Genomic DNA, 18,324 nt, shown 5'->3' on the forward strand with positions numbered 1-18,324 from the left:
ATTTGTGTAATTTAAAATAGAAATGAAAAAATGCCATGACTTCGAAAACTATAACATACTGTGGAGAAAGAAATAAAAGTATTTGAAACTAAGTGTTGTAAGCTAACTTTCTTTATAGCGTAGTCTAAATGGTGCGTTCCATTAATTCGCTTGCGATCGCTTCGCTAGCAGTGGCCGCCGTGGCTGTTAATATCAGATCTCCGTGAGCGGCTTAATCCCGCCGGCCACAGATTTAATACATATTTCATTGGAATATTTCACGAAGTATTACTTCCTTTTACTCCAGTTATTTGTTAAATACCACTTCATTACTTCGCGTTTTCTTTGCCCAACGATGAATTGTTACCCGGAACATTTTAAAGACAACCAAATTAAATAAGTATTACTTTTAATAGACATTTATACTTTATTATGTGGGTTATAATATTTGTTTTTATGCGTCATTATATTATATTTGGAACAAAATTAAAATTACATTTATTATAAAATTATAAATTTTCATTTTCTTTTGCTTCTATGTTATACATATATAAGTAGTGTAACTTTAATTAAGAGCGTCGGTGGCTCAGGGGTCAAGCACTCGACTTGTAATCTGCAGGTCCTGGGTTCGAATCCCGCCATGTACTAATGTGTTTTTCGATTTCCGATTTACATATGTACATTTATCCGACGTTCTTACGGTGAAGGAAAACATCGTGATGCACATATCTGAGAAGAAATTCAAAGATATGTGTGAAGTCAACCAACCCGCACTTGGCCAGCGTGGTTGACTATGGCCTAATCACCCTTAACTTAGGGTAGGCTCCGAGCCCCTCGGTGGGGAAGTATAGTAAGCTGATGATGATGATGATGATGAACTTTAATTAGTTTCTAGGACAAAAATCCCAGTATTGTTGTATCGTCATCCTTGGCATCTTCATCATCTTTGATAAAACAGAGGTAACAATATGTTTTCTACCATGTGTAATCTCTCAGAAGCCAACGATTTGTACAAAAATCACTGTGTTGTGTTTATTTACATATATCATTAAATACTATTATTTATTATATTCAGTACATTTAATTCATTTAATTGTATAAATGATCACCTGTAGACCACCGTCGCGGGCTACAGTTACGGCGTAAAGTCGTAGACACAATTGTTGCGTGTTTAAATCAAACAGTTCGCAGTCGTTACCGGCACGTGTTACTGCAGAGTCGACACTCCGCTTGTTTGTTTGTTTGTTTGCATGTTTCCACGGTTTGATACGACACGATGAATTCATGAATTCATTTATAATTTGATGTAGGTTTATGGTCTTCTACGACTATTAACATTCAAATCTTGTCTTACTTCTTTCTATATTATAAATGCGAATGCTTGAATGGATGGATGGAAGAATGGATGTTTGTTAGAATGTATCTCAGGAACGACTTAATGGATTTTGTTGAAATTTGTCAGAGATGTAGAACATAGTCTGCAAGAAAGCATAGGCTTGTTGCAAGTTTTTTTTAATTCCATGCGGACGGAGTCGTGAGCGAAAGCTTTAGCATTACAATATAAGGAAAAAATTGTAATATAATCGATGCCAGATCTAAAAGAAAAGTAAGGAAATTCCAAGTTTAAAATGTAATAATGGAAACACGTAATAAGAATAATGAAAGTACAAGTGAATGGACACCCTAGTGTCGTAATTATATCGCAAGTTTAGAGATGCAGCCGGCTCCTGCTCCGGCTCCGACACGGCGCGAGCAACTCGCAACCTTGATTTATGTCACACCCAAGAAGCTACGGAGGCGACTAAAGTTTTATGTTGACTCATTGTTAATGTTTTACGTTAACGTACCAACTTTAGTTTACGACATAAAGACAGGTTAATTTCAAGCGGTTATTTTATAACACAGAAAGGTTTTTATGTAATATCCAAATTAATATCGTATAAGTTTTTAGGATTTTTACACAGTTTATTGTAAAGTGGTACATAAGATATTTTGTACATATCTAAAGGAAATGGCGGTCGATGGAGTTAAAGGATTCTACTAAAACATAAAATGACCAGCGTGTGTGATGTGTGTGCAGATTTTCAGAATGCTATGAAAAGATTCAGAAGTCACGTTAGCGATATGAAATCTCGAACGTACAAATGTAAAATAATAAATATTAATTTTTAATTTTAATATGTATCCAGTGCGATCGGATATTTACGCAGTCGCCTGGAAGTGAACGTAAATCATCAAACACGTAAAAATATTTTTATGTTAAAAAATTACATGCCATTAATTTAATGCAATACAGTGGAGGCCGAATTATTTTTATGAAATTCGTATTTACGACGTACATTGATTCGTTTATTTATACTGATTTAACATATCAAATCTTTTTTATTTAAATTGAAAATAAAACAATGATACATCTTTCTTTGCTTTTATAAAATACATCTATATCATAGTAATATTCAAAATGGAAAATCAACAATATATCGTTAAAACTATGTATACATCACAATATATACCACAACATAACATACGCTTGTACGCAAATCATGGTCAACAATCCGTCACAAACTGCGCGCGACCAATGTATGTACGTGACGTCGCTTGCGCCTAATAACGGACTTCCACGGACCATAAAGCTTTCCAGAACACTGGCCATGGTGCCCATAAATACTATGCTACTTTATACCTTTACTAATTGTGAAGTAACTATCAAGTAACTCGCCACCATATTGAATCTTTGAAAAAATTATAACTTCCCTGAAATCTTCGATATACACAATTTTTCTGTCTTATTATTATTCTTTATTGTAACTATAGTAAGATTCACCTCTGCATTTCTCATGGATATTTCTTAAACGATTTGCACCAAATCCGACACGCGGTAAAGTCAAACAAGACGTAGCTGCGATTCAAATACTATCTATAATCCTCGGATACACATTCGTTTATCATGACCTTTATCACGAAGGTATTAAGGTTTAAAATTACAGTGAAGTATCGAAATTAACTTGTTTTCTTCCGATATTTCAAAGTTATATTTGCAGTTGGTAGAGACCTTAGTGCATGCAATTAAGGGTGATTTTTGATTGTTTCGTTTTTGTGTTGGTTTGTTACAACGTGGGCTGGCGCAGCGGGTCGCCGTATAAGCTGCACCGGACACCAATGGATTTATCGTTTGAGGTTTAGACAAGGAAAGCCGCTTTGTCTTTGAGACAACAAACGAACGCCAACTCCCGGCCTCTTGCGGCCACATCGTAAGAAATAGAAAAATTATTTTATTGCTGTTCTACCTAAGATTGGAGGCTTACTTCAAAACACAATATGTGAAAAATTGGAGAAAAAAAATAATTTAACTTTAAATCTAAAGAAAACAAACTTTAGTGTGTACTATACCATACCTATAGATGTATGAAATTTTAATGGATAAAATTGTCTTAGTGCCTTACCTAACATCAGGAATTTTATTTTTTAACAAATTCGAAATATTATTCTTAATTTTATTCTCTACTTTGATACTAGAGTGTGAAGTTGTTTACAGATAAAAAATTAAATTGATGACATCAACACTGCAACAATTCTTTATTTGTATAAATCAATAAAACATATTATGTTTTTATTGGAGAGTTTGCACAGGCCGATAAAAATAAGTGTCAACATGACCCGAGCTAACTAAAGGCTATTGTTTAATGACAAAAATCAATAGGTCCGTTTGACCGACGGCGACGGACACAAACAGAATTACCCGCCCTCGCCAATCAAAGGGTGCCGGTACGTCCGAGTAATGAGATTATTATGAATTTCCAATGCAAATATTAGACCAATGCCCAATGTCATAGATCAAGAATAATGAGAAATTTATTTTAAAAATCGACTCCAAATCTTATATATAATATTCTTCCCATACTCCTCTGAAACGGCTTGACCGATTCTCATGAAATTTTGTGAGCATATTGAGTAGCTCTGAGAATCGGCCAACATCTATTTTTAATCCCGCGTGGACGGAGTCGCGCGCGACAGCTAGTATCATATAAAAAGGATTGACGTTAACATGCAGTTATTGTATTAAACTGCTTTCAATTACTACAACGTTTTAACAAATTTATTATTTGAAAACATGGAGCAAAATGTAAAAAAAAAATACTTAATATTTTCGATATTAATTTTTAAAGTTATTATATTTGTATAAGACATAGGTAATATATATTTTATAACGTTGTAATGTGAATCTGCTTAATATCTACTCTATGACAGTTGACACCGGGTATATCACCAGTTGGTCGCAGCAGTCAATGTGACCCTCCTTATTTCGCGCGATAACTTCAACCCTTCGCAGCTTATCAATTGAAAGTTCGGACAAACAAACATTTAACGAGTATTATTTGTTTCAAAATGGACACAGATTTCATCGTAGTTAATAACTTTCCGAATTAATTCTTTTATTTACTTGTAGCATTAACTTACTACTATATTTGTTGTAGTCAAACATATACATTTAGTCTATGCGTTATAACTGTTTTCCCGCCATTCAGCACTTGTGAAATATTTGAAGCGGGTCACGTGTCATCCAGTGCACAAGTCACAAAGGCAGCTGAGACACGGAGACAGAAGCGGGACAAACACGTTATTCCTAATGAAGCGAATTGGCACAACCGGTGCTGTTTCGTGCAACTATTTTTGGTGGCGCGACGCGAAGCTGGCGACGTGACCAGTGTCGCGACTACATCTCACCCACAGACTAACGAAACAGACTAAGCATGTTTACGCTGTCCTAGAACAAGCTACTCTCTGCACACTTGAAATAGTATTACTTCTCATATGAGAGGTTATTTTTTTTTAAATAATTTATTTCGGTCTTAAGTAATTTATGGTTGGGATCAGTTTTGAGAATCGTCGAAACAAAATGTGTACGAAAGTATTTACAAAAGAGCAGAATGTTTTTGTAGGTAATTGAAATTCTTTTACAGAAACCAATAAAATCTAGTTGTGAAGCGTCTCGTGAACATTGTATCAAAAACTAGTAAGTATACTGAAACTTTCTAACATTAAACGATAGCAAAGGAATCGCCGAAACAAAGACTAGCATCTGTAGATCGGCTTTTCGTAGCGACATAGTGGAAAGGCAAAAGGAAAACTTCGGAAACAATTCTCATCTATCGGCCGCGCGGGGACTCATCTAGTTTCTTCAAAACTATACCAAAGTGTAATCAAAGGATAAAACCTTCTGTAGCCGAGTCAAGTGGCTGCATAAAGGGAAAATTCACTTACTCCTACAGCGACGGCGTTCCAAACATTGAGGATAACGTACACTCTCATTGCGAACACTACATTTGATTCATTTCAAATGGTCAGCATTTTGATACATACGAGTTCATTACAATTATTGGGTTTGATGACCGGGTGAGTGTTACTTCTAACTACAACTTCGTTATAGAATGAACTTCATAAATTATTTACTTTTCGATATTGTAATAGCATTAAAATACCGCATCGAATACAACATCAGTAACAAGAGTGCATGACTTTATATAAAGCCATAGTTGGTTCAGCGAGTGAATTTGCATAGGAATGGCTGATTACAGAGTAACACCATAGGCAGCGGGTGGACCTAGGTTTAGCCAGGTAGTCAGGCAGTCTGCAATACCCCCCCCTCCGCTCCGCCTGCCGCCCCCGCAGCTTAACTCTGTGAGAATGTATCGTTACTGCCACTGTAATTTCTATTTATTCACTAACCGGAAAGGGGTGGAACGATTTTGAATAAAAATTTTAAAGCAACTTTCCGTTGTTATTATGCTGCTGCAGATCGAGTTGATAGTATTGTGTCTAGGAAAAGTTTAGAAGATTGGATAAGAAATACCTGTGTTTATTTACTTAAAATAAAAAGTATGAATATTATTATTGTAGAGTGTAGAGGCTAAAGAGCACTAATAACTGCATCAATCGAATTGTGCCAGACTATTAAGCATCAATAATATGATGCGATGAAACAAGCATTGCTAAAAGTTTCACCCTCTAAAACCGTTGCATATTCAAAGTCCAATTTATATTGCAACCCATTCCGCGAACTCCCAATCACTAGCAAGGATTTTAATTAGCGTAAAGCGCGCACAGAAGCGAACACATCAAAGGGCACGGCGATTAAAGGAAATTTTCAATCTGAATTATTATTTTAGAGTTCTTTACAAAGCGCAGTTTCATTTGCAATATCATCAATTTATTTCAAACAAATCGTTTGCCCAGAAGTAGCATATTTAGTATGCAACTTTCTCAATAGATATTTGCAAACTAGTTAATGAATAAACAAGGGAATTAGGTTTATTTACTAGTGAGTAACCTCAAACCTCATGTTACGTTGTGTGCACTAATTCTGGAAGACAAGCGAGTGTCGCGACATCGTCTGATTACAGGGCTGTTTGCACTGGATGCGACATTGATTGTATGACGATAGATAACAACTGATTTTCTTCACAAATATGCAGATAGAAACGTTGATTAGTTAAATTGGTACATTAGGTAACTGACATTTTAATGGAATCCCTAGTCGAAATCTAATTACTTAGTATTGTAATTCTTCTTCTTCTTCTTCGTATTCTTCATTACTGAAGGTCGTGCTTGTCCTGGTACGCTTCAACGGCCGTGTCGACCAGCGGCCTCCACGCCGTCCTGTCTTCGGCTTGTCTCAGGGCAGTCGTGATATTAAGTCCAATACTATTGTATGAAAAAAGAAATTTACATGCACTCAATAAATTAACAAATTCGAAATAGGATTCCAAGAAACCATCTGAAACCTTTGAATACACAAAGTACGCAACTCTAAAAACTTCAATAGAATCAAGTTTTCTAAACATCCCAAGTACTTTTCTATCATAAATTTATTGAAGTCTAAAAAGGGATTTCCATATCCCAACCCCTACGCTACCCTTAAGACGTAAATAAACCGATAAGGTTGGAACTATCGCAGTAAATAATCGATTCGTGTCCCGGCTGCCCTGAGCAGGAGCTATCCAATCGTTAAACCAGATTAGATCCTCTGTCTATACCCTGATAGATTTAGCTTGAGGATATACCATACTTTTTTTCCTATGGGACGTTCATTTGCATCGCGCAGAGCTTTTTACACGCCAACTTGAACTTTAATTAAAAATAGAATTACCTAGAATCAAGCGCACACGTTCTTAGTTATTACAATGTATTGCAAAATTAGTGGTCACTGAAAAAAAAATGTTTATTTCAAGTGGTTTTAAAACAGTTAAAGTCTAGCTATCAATCAAAAGATGACTTACAAAATGTAAATAAATGAAGAACGAATTTCACATTTAGGAGATGCAAATTAAAGCTTCGCATATATCTATTTTTACAGGACAAACTAAAAGCTTATGTACTGAGATGCTGATAGTTCATGACCCTAACCATATGTGGGAATTGACACACAATGCAATGCCTATACTACTTTTAAACGCTATTTCAGCTATAATATCAAATAGCTCAAATTTCTAAATATCAATTTAAATTTATTTTTATGTAATAAATTTACTGCCCTATAATTTTGGTATGTAGTGTACACTCAAGTTGCTGTGAGGCGCGTTTATCTATCGGCGACAGCCCTCCAATCTCCAGAGGCCGCGCAGCGATGAATAGAGATCGTCGCTCGGTTTAACGATATCCGACTCTCTACCTGTAGCTACTCTACACAACGCATTCTTCTCAAGCGACATTATTTTTACTTTAGTGGAAGAATATCTCTTCAAAGATATTCGAGAAAATATATCGTGAATTTTAAAATAGTCCGAAATGCGAAAAATTTGAGAAAACGTTTCTTAGCGATGTGTGTTTATTTTGATGTTTGGTATAATAAAAGATGCATTGAATTTAAATTTCTTCTTATATTTTCTATAAAGAAATATTCATGTATTGTTACAAAAATTATTAAATTAATTATTAAATACATTGGATTGATAACTAGCAACCTACAAAAAACTCCTAAAAACAACATATTTAGTACATGTTTGAACTGTTTCTAAAATATTTTAGATTTAATAAAGGCCTTACAGAAATAAATAATTCGGTCGCTTACGTAAACACAAAATTGTGATAAGAAAAAATCGTATAATGTAAGTGACCTCACGCCGACGACACTAGTTGCTAAATAGTTGTCATAAAATTTACAGCAATTTAGATTCGACGCGTCGGAGAACGTCGGGGAGCGTCGGGAGGTCGTTCTAACAAAACGTCGCTGTATAATAACTCGGTAAAGCGTGTGTTTTACGAGACGAGATGGCCCTGCTCTGTTGACTGGGGTACAGCCTTTTTATATTCAACGACTTATTGACATCGTTACGGAGATACATAAAAAGATAGTAAAATATTATAGTAAACGAATTTTTTTGGATATATGACTCTTTTAAAAGTATGTTGCTATTTGATTTGTCACCAACTTTATCGAATTATAATTAACGAATTAACTCAACATACTTTAGGTTACCAAATTTCTCCCTTTGTTAAAGTGAAGATTATTATCGACATGATTTTAAATTCTTTCGTGTGACGTGGTGGCGATAAATACTTATAATTTAGTCATACTACTATAATTACGTACAGTAGACGTATCGTGATCTTGTCGTCTCGTACGCTATAAGCAGCCGGCGACGCGTCGCTCGGCGCGCGCTTGATTGTCTCACGTGGCCGTGCTGCGAAATGGGATTGCGCTCGCGAAATGCACTTAGGACCGTCTCTATTTCAGGTAATTCCTCTGTTTATTTGCTAGTGTCAATGTTTTTATGTTAGCGGGATGAAATTGAAGAGGGTAGACGCGGCTATGAGTCGCGCTTAGAATTGGAATGTTATGACAGTAGCGCACAAACGCTTTCGGATATAAAACTCAAGGTAAATATCCTCGTCCGAATAAATATAAAGGAAATAATTTTTTTGATTGATTTATGCCACTTAACTCGATCTTTCGCATGCGACTAAACGACGCAGTTAACATTTCCCACCATAAATGTGTATCACTTAAATCCGCAGCAACAATTCTCTGAAAACAATTGTTCGCTCGTATATATACGGATCCAAATTACATTTCCAATTCATGAAGACTATTATCCTCCCCCGCGTACCTCAGCTCCCCCCCTTGTCCCTGTTCACACCTCAGAAGGTCCTCTATGAATAATTTTCGCAGAAGCTTGTTGACTTAATTTTATATTGGTTTTATTAACTTTTTTTTCTCTCTTTCTAATGCGAATACGCGTCGTTGTTCAAATGTTGACTTTCCAGAGGAATATTTTAGATTAAAAGTTGTTTTATTGGTGGGTTTTGGATAAATTTGCCGTTTTCAGTCGCTTTTATGAATATAATTTTTTGGTGTATTATAAAAACCGAATAGAAATAATGTTTAACTCGCAAATGGCTTCGAATTTTCGACATACCCATTATTTTATTTTTAGACATTTTTAATGGTATATATAAGGATATAGTCAATATCTACAAAGATACGGTCGAAATTTGATACAACTTTTAAAAAGTTATCGCCACAAGTGTCTTACATAAGTTAGCGTTTTTAATGTATAATGAACAAACTTTATAACTTTATTATTTTTCTTTGACCTTCAATCGCAATCCTTGCAAAGTTAAACTTGGCAAAAAAATTAAATAAAAATTTGCTTAAGTAGTTTTTCCCACAAATTCATAACCAAGAAACGGCGAAATTAAAAAATCTTGTAACAAATCGTATAGCTTACCAACAGTGTTAGCATTTTTCTAATCGTTGCAGTATTTTCGAAGCGAAACTATCAAATCTTTATAATAAAAGCGTAGATTAAATTTATAAAATGTAATATTTCGTGTACTAAACGATACCTTTATGAAATTAATCGTCGAGCATGAATTATGACCCTTTCAAGTGATCTCCAAGTTGTTCAAAGTTACGGGAAGCGAGCTCAAGTTTGTGAGAGTCGCCTCGTTAACTAACTTGTTTCCGAATAGTTTACAAAATTCGCTATCGTAAACTAAAACGTATCAGTTTGTGAATTAGTTTCGCTTCAATTTTGTACAAATTGGTTACAGCGATAACTAATATTTATGTACACACTACAGTCTAGCGCATCTTAGGATAAACTTTTACGATTGTCTAGTAATAGACTCGTACAGTACAAGTGTTTTTTTTATTGTAGTTAAAAAGGCCTTTAGTGGCAATTCTTTGGTTGCTTATTCTTTGCCTTTTGTTAAGAGGCTGACTAATAATTTCTTTCGTTCTTAATCTTAAGTTGCAATTACTTTCTTTTTATTTCAAGTAACTTTTTAATGTATTTACCGAGAACAGTTTAACAACACTTCAAGTTGAAGTATTACCGGTTGGTATAAGTTGCCAACATATTTTAAAGAATCGGGAAAATTTTTCAACATTCGTATATAGGGCAACTGGCAACATTCCGGCATCATTTGCGATATTAATGAGGTGCACTCGTCAGGCGAGGCCACTTGCGGGATCCGCAACTGCGACTGCGATTGCGACCTGCGACTGCGACCCGTTGAACTTTCCAACCAATTACCTGTCAGCATCTCTGCTGTACCGCACTTCAAGCGTCCGCACATTACACCGTATCTTCTATTGAAGTTCGTCAAGATTAGGTGAATTATCGTTATACATCAAATATTAAAGCTATAAAATCAAATAACTGTAAATGTATGTTCATTTTATGTTTTTTTTTTCTAGAAAAAGGAAAAGTAAACGATCAGTGGATACGGCCCTTTAGAACGGAGTAAGAAGTATGTTCGTTACTGCATTATTAAATAAAATATTTATTGATTTAGATATGTGTACTATCAATAATTCATCATATCGGTGTGTTAGGCGGACGGGCGCGGCGGGCACTCGACATGTAACGTGTGCACTTCCCGTTCGACGTCAGACGCATGTTTACACGGGCCGCACTTTCCCGCCACTCGGCGCAGCTCGGATTCGCTTCGGTCATGCCAGCTGCCTACTGCCGCGTAATTATCCTGCATTCGGACCAACGCCAACTATTTGCATCTTGAGAAACCACTTGTCAAATTGCAACATTTTACTGCAATACTTATTCATAGAAACTTTTCCAATATCATTATTTTTAAGTACTAAAGCAAGATGCACGTGTAACTAAGCTTAAGTAGATTTTCTAACAAGCTCCTTCCAACCAGACTGAGTCAGAACCAACCTATTTATCATTAATTAATAGTGAAGTACCAAAAGCACTTTTAAGACCTCTTTAACTTATTAATAGGAATCCCAATTTTCGTGTTTATTTTTGTTTTCCAAGCCAACAAACTATCGAATATATTGGATCCCGTACGACGTTGATGTACTTAGGGAGGCAGCGGCTAGACTTTGTGCGCTTAATCAAGATTAACCAGCACTGTTTACTGAGACAAGGAGTCAAGTTTGAGCTCCCGCTAAATTACATTAAGACGTCGTATTAATTATCAGTGATTTAATATCACCTTACGCTCAGAGCTTTATTGTTGTGCTGAACGTTTTAAATATAAGGGCGCAATTACATTAGTCTTTTGGGCCGTATGCGTTGCGCATGCATTGCGTCCTTAGTTTTTCTTAAAACGAATTATACCCAACAACTGAGTCCCCGCACGATGGTTGCGTTATATAGGCCGATCTTTTTCCTTAGTCGTTAGCCCGTATGCAGGGGTTTCCCGCATGGTGTAGAACGACCCAGATACCGACTTATGAAATCGCGTCCTAAAGCTTTTGATAAAGGCAGTTTGAAATAAATTTCAACCTTGTTAGGATTTTTATAAAATTTTAGTTGGTATTAATTATTCCTTACTCGGTTTGCATCGAATCTAGTTCGACTGTTCTCAAATGAAATCCCATGTAACATTTATTTTCATTTATATTATATGCTATACTGTTATTACATTTTCACTAATAAATAGTCATGTAACTATATGATATGAACTTATTTAATTTCCATTTATTCCCGAAGGCTTTGCATTAAACGTCCAGACGCTGACCAATTTCACGAGCCGACGCTCACGGCTCTTAGGAATATCTTCTCAAATATTATATTACAGTTAGGAAATTTTTACATCACCTTAATAACTTTTATATCCTACCTAAAAGATGTACTTTAAGATAGAATGTGGACACACCTTAACACTGTTGATAAAGGTGGATTACAAAATAAATAGCTGTAATCTTTGCTTTTCTTCTTACTTAAGGGTATGAGAGTTTATCTTTTAATACCTACTTAAATGTAGATTCTGCATTCGTCTACGACTTGAGTTGTCATAATGTTTGTATAGCTACAGAATTGCCTACGACGTAGACATTAGTGCATTTAATATACATTTTTAAAATGTGACCTCGTATTTCAAGTGTCGTAGACACCAAAGTATTAGTTGTGAAACATCAACATCAACTTTAGCAATTCCTATTTTATTTACCTTAGAATTAAATACATATATAGATTTAATAAGGAATGCACAAGAGAAAATTAAAAAAAAAATATTTGTGATATGCATACGTTACCTTAGTCCTCTGCAACTTTGACTGTAATAAACTATACTCACGCTTAGAAACATCTAGAATGTGCAGTGAAAGTTATCCAATGGCTGTAGAAATTTCTCGCTATCCTTAGCTCTTAAGCATCCTGCACAATGGTAAAGCAATCGCAGACGCATTAGCCTCGGCCAGTGTACACGGCGCCGGCGCCCAAGTCTCGAGTATCTCATGCCAATACTCTCTAGCTTATATTATACTTGATCTCTATCTATATAAACTATAAAATATTTTTGTTAAACAAAATATATTCATATAAAATTTTAAATATGCATGGTAAATTGAATTGTCTAGGATATAATATAATAGATAGAATAATCAACATGACAATTTTAACTCCGACATACGATTAATATAGTAGCATGAATATAAAGCAGTAAGATAATTGCTACAAGCTCTACCGACAATTTGTCAGCTGTATCCGACACTACGGCACGACGTGGGCATGCAACTATGGGGGCAGGGCTTTTTAGAGTTAGGTCGCATCCCGCTGCATTATTTCCTGAATTACAGCGCGCATTGAAGCGTGAAATTGGACAGGGTCGGACTGAGCATCCCTGCAGCTTACTCATACTTTACAGCTCCTAATATAACCTAACTTTATGTGCTTTACTGGTTGAACAACATACTTTAGCTTTACATAGAGAAAAGGAGGGCATTTAATAGAAATATTAATTTAATAAAACAGAGTTTGTTTAAACATACAAAATGAAAGATTAAAATATTGTGTTTCAGTCGTGCAAACTTTCCAATCTAGATTTGATTAGAGAAAGGCGCGGAAGTTTACTTATATTTGTATTTAAAAGCTGATCGTTCTCCTGCAGTAGACAAAACCGTTCGAGTCTCGGCAGCCTGCAGCGAGCGATCAAATTAAAACTAATAAAAATGCAAACGAAGCCGCGGCCGCGCGCCGGAAAATCTTTCCTTAACTTTAATGAAAGGTGGAACTTGCTTTTTTTCTAAATTATCTTTTCTAGTCGTATATACAAGCACTCAGTTTCTTTGTAAAACTAGTTTCCTGCAATTTGTTTTTGTTATTACTTGTGAAAATTAACAATGGTTTCTTAAATTCAATGAAATTTTATTTCTAAAAAATACACAATCGCAAGACTGGACAAGATCAGTATCAATCTTTAGGAAACCCTTACATTTATCTTAAGCAAATAGGTTCGTACAAATCAGGTCTACAGTAAAGGCAATAGAGTCTATAAATCCCACGGCCGATCCGCGGCCAATTTTATAGGAGAGGCATCGAATAGTGGAGGCGATAAAAATACGGAATCCTCTTGCAACGAATGGAATTGCGTATCGAGGTTCAGAGTGGGTGTAATCTGCCTCGTGCCTAGAGCCTCTTGCCTAGTGCCTACAGGACACTCCCGAGAGCCCCGCCAGTCGAACTGCAGGCCCGCAAAGATTATGCTAATATAGACACGTCCAAACATAAACTGAAAATATACTACGAATTAAATATTTGTCTTATTAATTCATCATGCTGTAGACCTATTTAACCATCATAGCTATCAATTGCAAAAAGATAAGAGCAAAATTCTAACTAGATATGTTCTTTTATCCTTATTGCATTGAATTAAAACGTAGCAGTATACTTTATAAACGTAGTTATAGAATGATAATGTTCTCCTCACTCAGTACAACTGGATTAGCCACTAATTAAATCATCGAAGCGTATACTAATTACTCAACTCAATAACTGAATAATTACTACTCAACTGATAAGCAGTTTATTATTAAAATCATTACATATTACATTCAATGGCACCTTAGCTATTGCTTAAATTATGAACATCTTACAAAAATGTAGGAAACAAATTTAAGCAATTGTTTCTTTGTGAAGCAACCTTAGTTTGGAAAATAAGTAAAGTATTTTATGTAGGACCAGAGACAATTCTGTTATTAGAGCGGTCGCCTCATCTATGGCGGGTGCATGGAATCGCGCCAGAACTAAATGAAATTGAAATTAGCTTTCTCTCCCCAGAGGCGTTCGCGGAATTCACCAAAAATAAAAGCGTATTATATTTTAAAATAGTCTCGTAGCCCCCTGCAGCGCGGTGCCTTAGCGACAACGAAATGCAATTAACCATAATGTATTGGCAGAGTACAAGTAACTATATGCAAGGTTCTTTCAAGGTCGATTTGATGCCAATTCACTTGAGCAAGGACATAAATCAATGAGGTGTTATTCGTCAGAAATTTTCAAAACATAATGCCTTTGGTTTAAATTTACTTAACAAAATGGTACAGTCATGAAACATTACTGTATTTAAATTTTGATAATTTAGAAGCGTATAGAAACATGCTGGTAATTCCTGCGAACAAGAGTGTCAAACACGGATGCCCGGTCCAATTCATGAAGTAATTGGAAAAAGCTAAACATATCAGACAATATAGACTAACAGCAAAATTGTTGTTTTACAATTCCAGTTAAATTGGATGCGTTGCTTCAGCTAATAAATTGTTGCGTGTGCGTGCACACTGCGCTGTAACAACTGGAAGCAAATCGGGCAAATGCGATAAATTCGGGAGGCGCGTGTTGCGGCCATACCTATAAAGTGGGCGTTGTAACGGCTTACCGGGGACATGTTTGCGTTCCGACGCAACGCTCAAAATTCAGAGCCGCGCATACTTGATGAGTGGCCGTGGGAATGGCCGCGTGCCCAATGCCCACTGCGCTTGCATCCCACCGACATACATACATTAATTCAATTGATTTGTACGCGAAATACTAGATAACGTATAACAATAAAGTATCGTTTGGGATTTTTTTCCTTTTTTAACAGTGGCAACTATTTTTTCCTCTTCATTGGTAGTTCGAAAAATATCGCTAACGAAGTCGGCACTAAAAAATGGTAAATCAAATAAAATATTTTGGTACGATTAGGATTACACGTAATTAAAGGAGACGTCAAATAATAGTAATTTGATAGAACTTTCTGCGTCAAACGAAAATCTAACTTAATTGAAAACCTTCCCCTGATGCTCTTTATTGTCTTGTATTGCTTATCAGTCTTTATTTCTTGAAAGCCTCTTGTGTGTGCGAGGTTACTGTCGCACGAACTCACAAAAAGCCGACCGTCCGCCCGCGGCTCCTTTTGCTACCCATACGTGCATCATACACATAGACTTAGGAAAACGGCACAGTATCAAGGATGCGGTATTTTTCTAATAAATATGTCAATGTAGGTTAGCAGATATAGTCATTATTTGTTTTTTTTTACGAAACTAACTTTGCCGTAAATAATTTAAACACAAATAAATCAATACTTCAGGTATATTTGTACAATTTTCAACTGTTTTTTTTATCAATATTCGCAATGTCACATCCATTTTTTCAGTTGCCTAAATCCTTTGGATAGAGGGCGCGGTATAAATTAGTTAATGTTTTGGGTATTCAGGTTGTGTTGTGTTGGTTTTTTCGCTTCTCGCTGCGGCCAGTCGTGCGCACTGCCCTTGCCATTGCGACGAGCTCTCCTCTAAGCTCTCACAAGATAAACACAGTCAACAGGATAAATACATCAATGAAGAGTATGTTAAAGAAAAAAAAAAGTCTGTAATTCATTTAAAAAAAAACAGTTTCAAAATTAACCAATAGTTCCAACGACTGTCACTTTTAAAATGTAATACCGCTAAATTCCCTTATAGTAATACCTATTCATATGATGAAGAATTAAAATGATCAAATGAGTATCCGTGCGCATTCCAAGTCAATAGACTTGTGTACCAAATTAAAAAAAAATCTGTAAACCAATGTGTTTTTTATTAAAAAATAATTTATAGAAAAAAAATTGTGCATTTTGTGTTTTCAAAAATCAATTTCGAAATCCCGCGAAAAAACGGTAACCTGTCATGACATGTTCAGTGACGTCACGCGGTGGTGTAGAGTAGAATCGTACCTCTATATTTTGTTGCAGTACTGATTTGTAAATTGTGGTACTGAATTCTGAACTATGAAAATATTAACAATGACAATGACGCCGACGACAGCGTGACGTCACACATTTGGACGATTGAATGTTTAATTTAATTTATTATAATAGTTACTGTTGTTTTTTTTCATCTTTGTGACAAAGTTAATCATCAGAAGTCTATTTCAGCTGAATTGTTAGGATTTAATAAAAGATACCTATTTTATAACAATTGAAACTTTATTACAATTAAAATGTTAACAAAAAACTAAACATACACAAAGATAACGCTAATGTATGCAGAATTACCACTTATATAATCACATTTATCACAATATCGTGGTTCTTTTACAATTTAAAGCAAATATAGATCTATTTACATAGAAATAACAAATCTAATATTATTTCAGATTATTTTCAATTAAAACAATACAAAAAATCTAATTTAAGACTGATTCGATTCATTTTTGTACTATCGCAATTTATAAAAAAAATATCCTCGACTTAAAGATCGATTATTTAGTTTGACCATCTCCCTGTCTTTAACTATCGTTCTTACTGCGGGTTTCTAAGGTAAAAACTCCATTTTAATCATACTGTTATAAATGTTTTGTCAAAGATGATGACGATATGTTCTATACAAAGATTTTGTTGTCAGAAACCCATGATGAGTCATTAGTTGGTGGCTAAGCCGTTAGTGTGTCATACTAATTTCACAGTGTTCAGGTTCCATGTGAGTGTAGGAGCGAAGGTGATCAGTTTGTCTTGGCCTTCCTGTCTTTGAGCAGACTGGTGATGAAGAATTCTCCGGCGCGGTATGAGGACCTGACGAGAGGTCCGCTGGCTGTGTAGAGGAAGCCGAGCTGCGCGCCCCGACTCTCCCACTGCTGGAACTTGGCGGGTGTCACGTACTCAAACACTTTGAGGTGCCTCTTCGTCGGCTGCATGTACTGACCCAGTGTCACACAGTCCACGCCCGCTGACCGGAGATCTGAGGGAAAAATACAATTAACCGTTAATCTCAATTTTGCAGCTATTGTGTCGAAGAGATAGGAAAATATATCTCATCTTACTTCTTGCTAATATTATCTTACAATATTATAAATGCGAAAGTGTCAAATGATATGCTGAATGCAATGTTTATTGTCTATTTCAATCTCAAGGTCAATCTGTGTTCTGCGCAAACTCGTACGATGTTTGAATAGCATATAACGATTTCAATTTTTGTGTATTTATTATAAATACCTTTCATAGTTTGCTCCACTTGTTCATCGGTCTCGCCCAAACCCAGCATGATGGAGGACTTTGTCACCAGCTCAGGGTTCACCTCCTTCGCCGTCTCCAACACCTTCAGCGTTTGACGATACCTATACAAACGTAAATTTTTAACATTTTCTTTTTAATATTTTAAATTATTCATAATTGGTAAAATGAGCAAGCGCGTATAGGTATACACAATCGACGGACGAGGATGTGTTCCCTCCTCAGTCAAATCTAATTCCCCTTCTAATGTATCCGTATATGAAAATGTGGAAAGGAAAATACGACTACTCTTAGGCCTCCGGAACCAAAATTTATCTTTTTTACGTCAACATTATAGAAATGCAGTTCAACGCCATCTACAATTCATTTATGAAAAATTAATAAAAAAAAACTTAGTTAAGAAAAGCGCCATCTATTGGTCATTTTGAAATTACTTTGAGATTTAACCAGAATATATTATAATGTATTTACCCAGCGCGCCTGTCCCTCACGAAGGGTGTGAGTCTCTCCACAGTCTCGATGTTGTGCGCGAACACGTCCAGGCCGCAGTTAGCAATGGTCGCGATGCTCTCTCGATTGCCGCGGAAGTCGGGCACCAGGCACTCTACCAGGATCTCGCTG

The 18,324-nt window shown here is 35.8% G+C and overlaps 1 protein-coding gene across 1 annotated transcript in view; it reads right to left on the reverse strand.

Annotated features, from left to right (window-relative positions):
• Positions 1–16,912: 16,912 nt before the first annotated feature.
• Las (lipoyl synthase, mitochondrial) overlaps positions 16,913–18,324 on the reverse strand; it is a 3,458-nt gene continuing 2,046 nt past the window's right edge. Inside the window, exons 7-9 of the mRNA XM_013319504.1 lie at positions 18,175–18,183; positions 17,686–17,807; positions 16,913–17,431 (exon numbers count right to left, since the gene is read on the reverse strand). Coding sequence (XP_013174958.1) covers positions 17,196–17,431; positions 17,686–17,807; positions 18,175–18,183 — 367 coding nt within the window. The 3' untranslated portion in view covers positions 16,913–17,195. The remainder of the gene's footprint in view (positions 17,432–17,685; positions 17,808–18,174; positions 18,184–18,324) is intronic.

Source organism: Papilio xuthus, unplaced genomic scaffold, assembly GCF_000836235.2.
Source record: "Papilio xuthus unplaced genomic scaffold, Pxut_1.1 DF826115.1, whole genome shotgun sequence".
Lineage (NCBI taxonomy): Eukaryota > Metazoa > Arthropoda > Insecta > Lepidoptera > Papilionidae > Papilio > Papilio xuthus.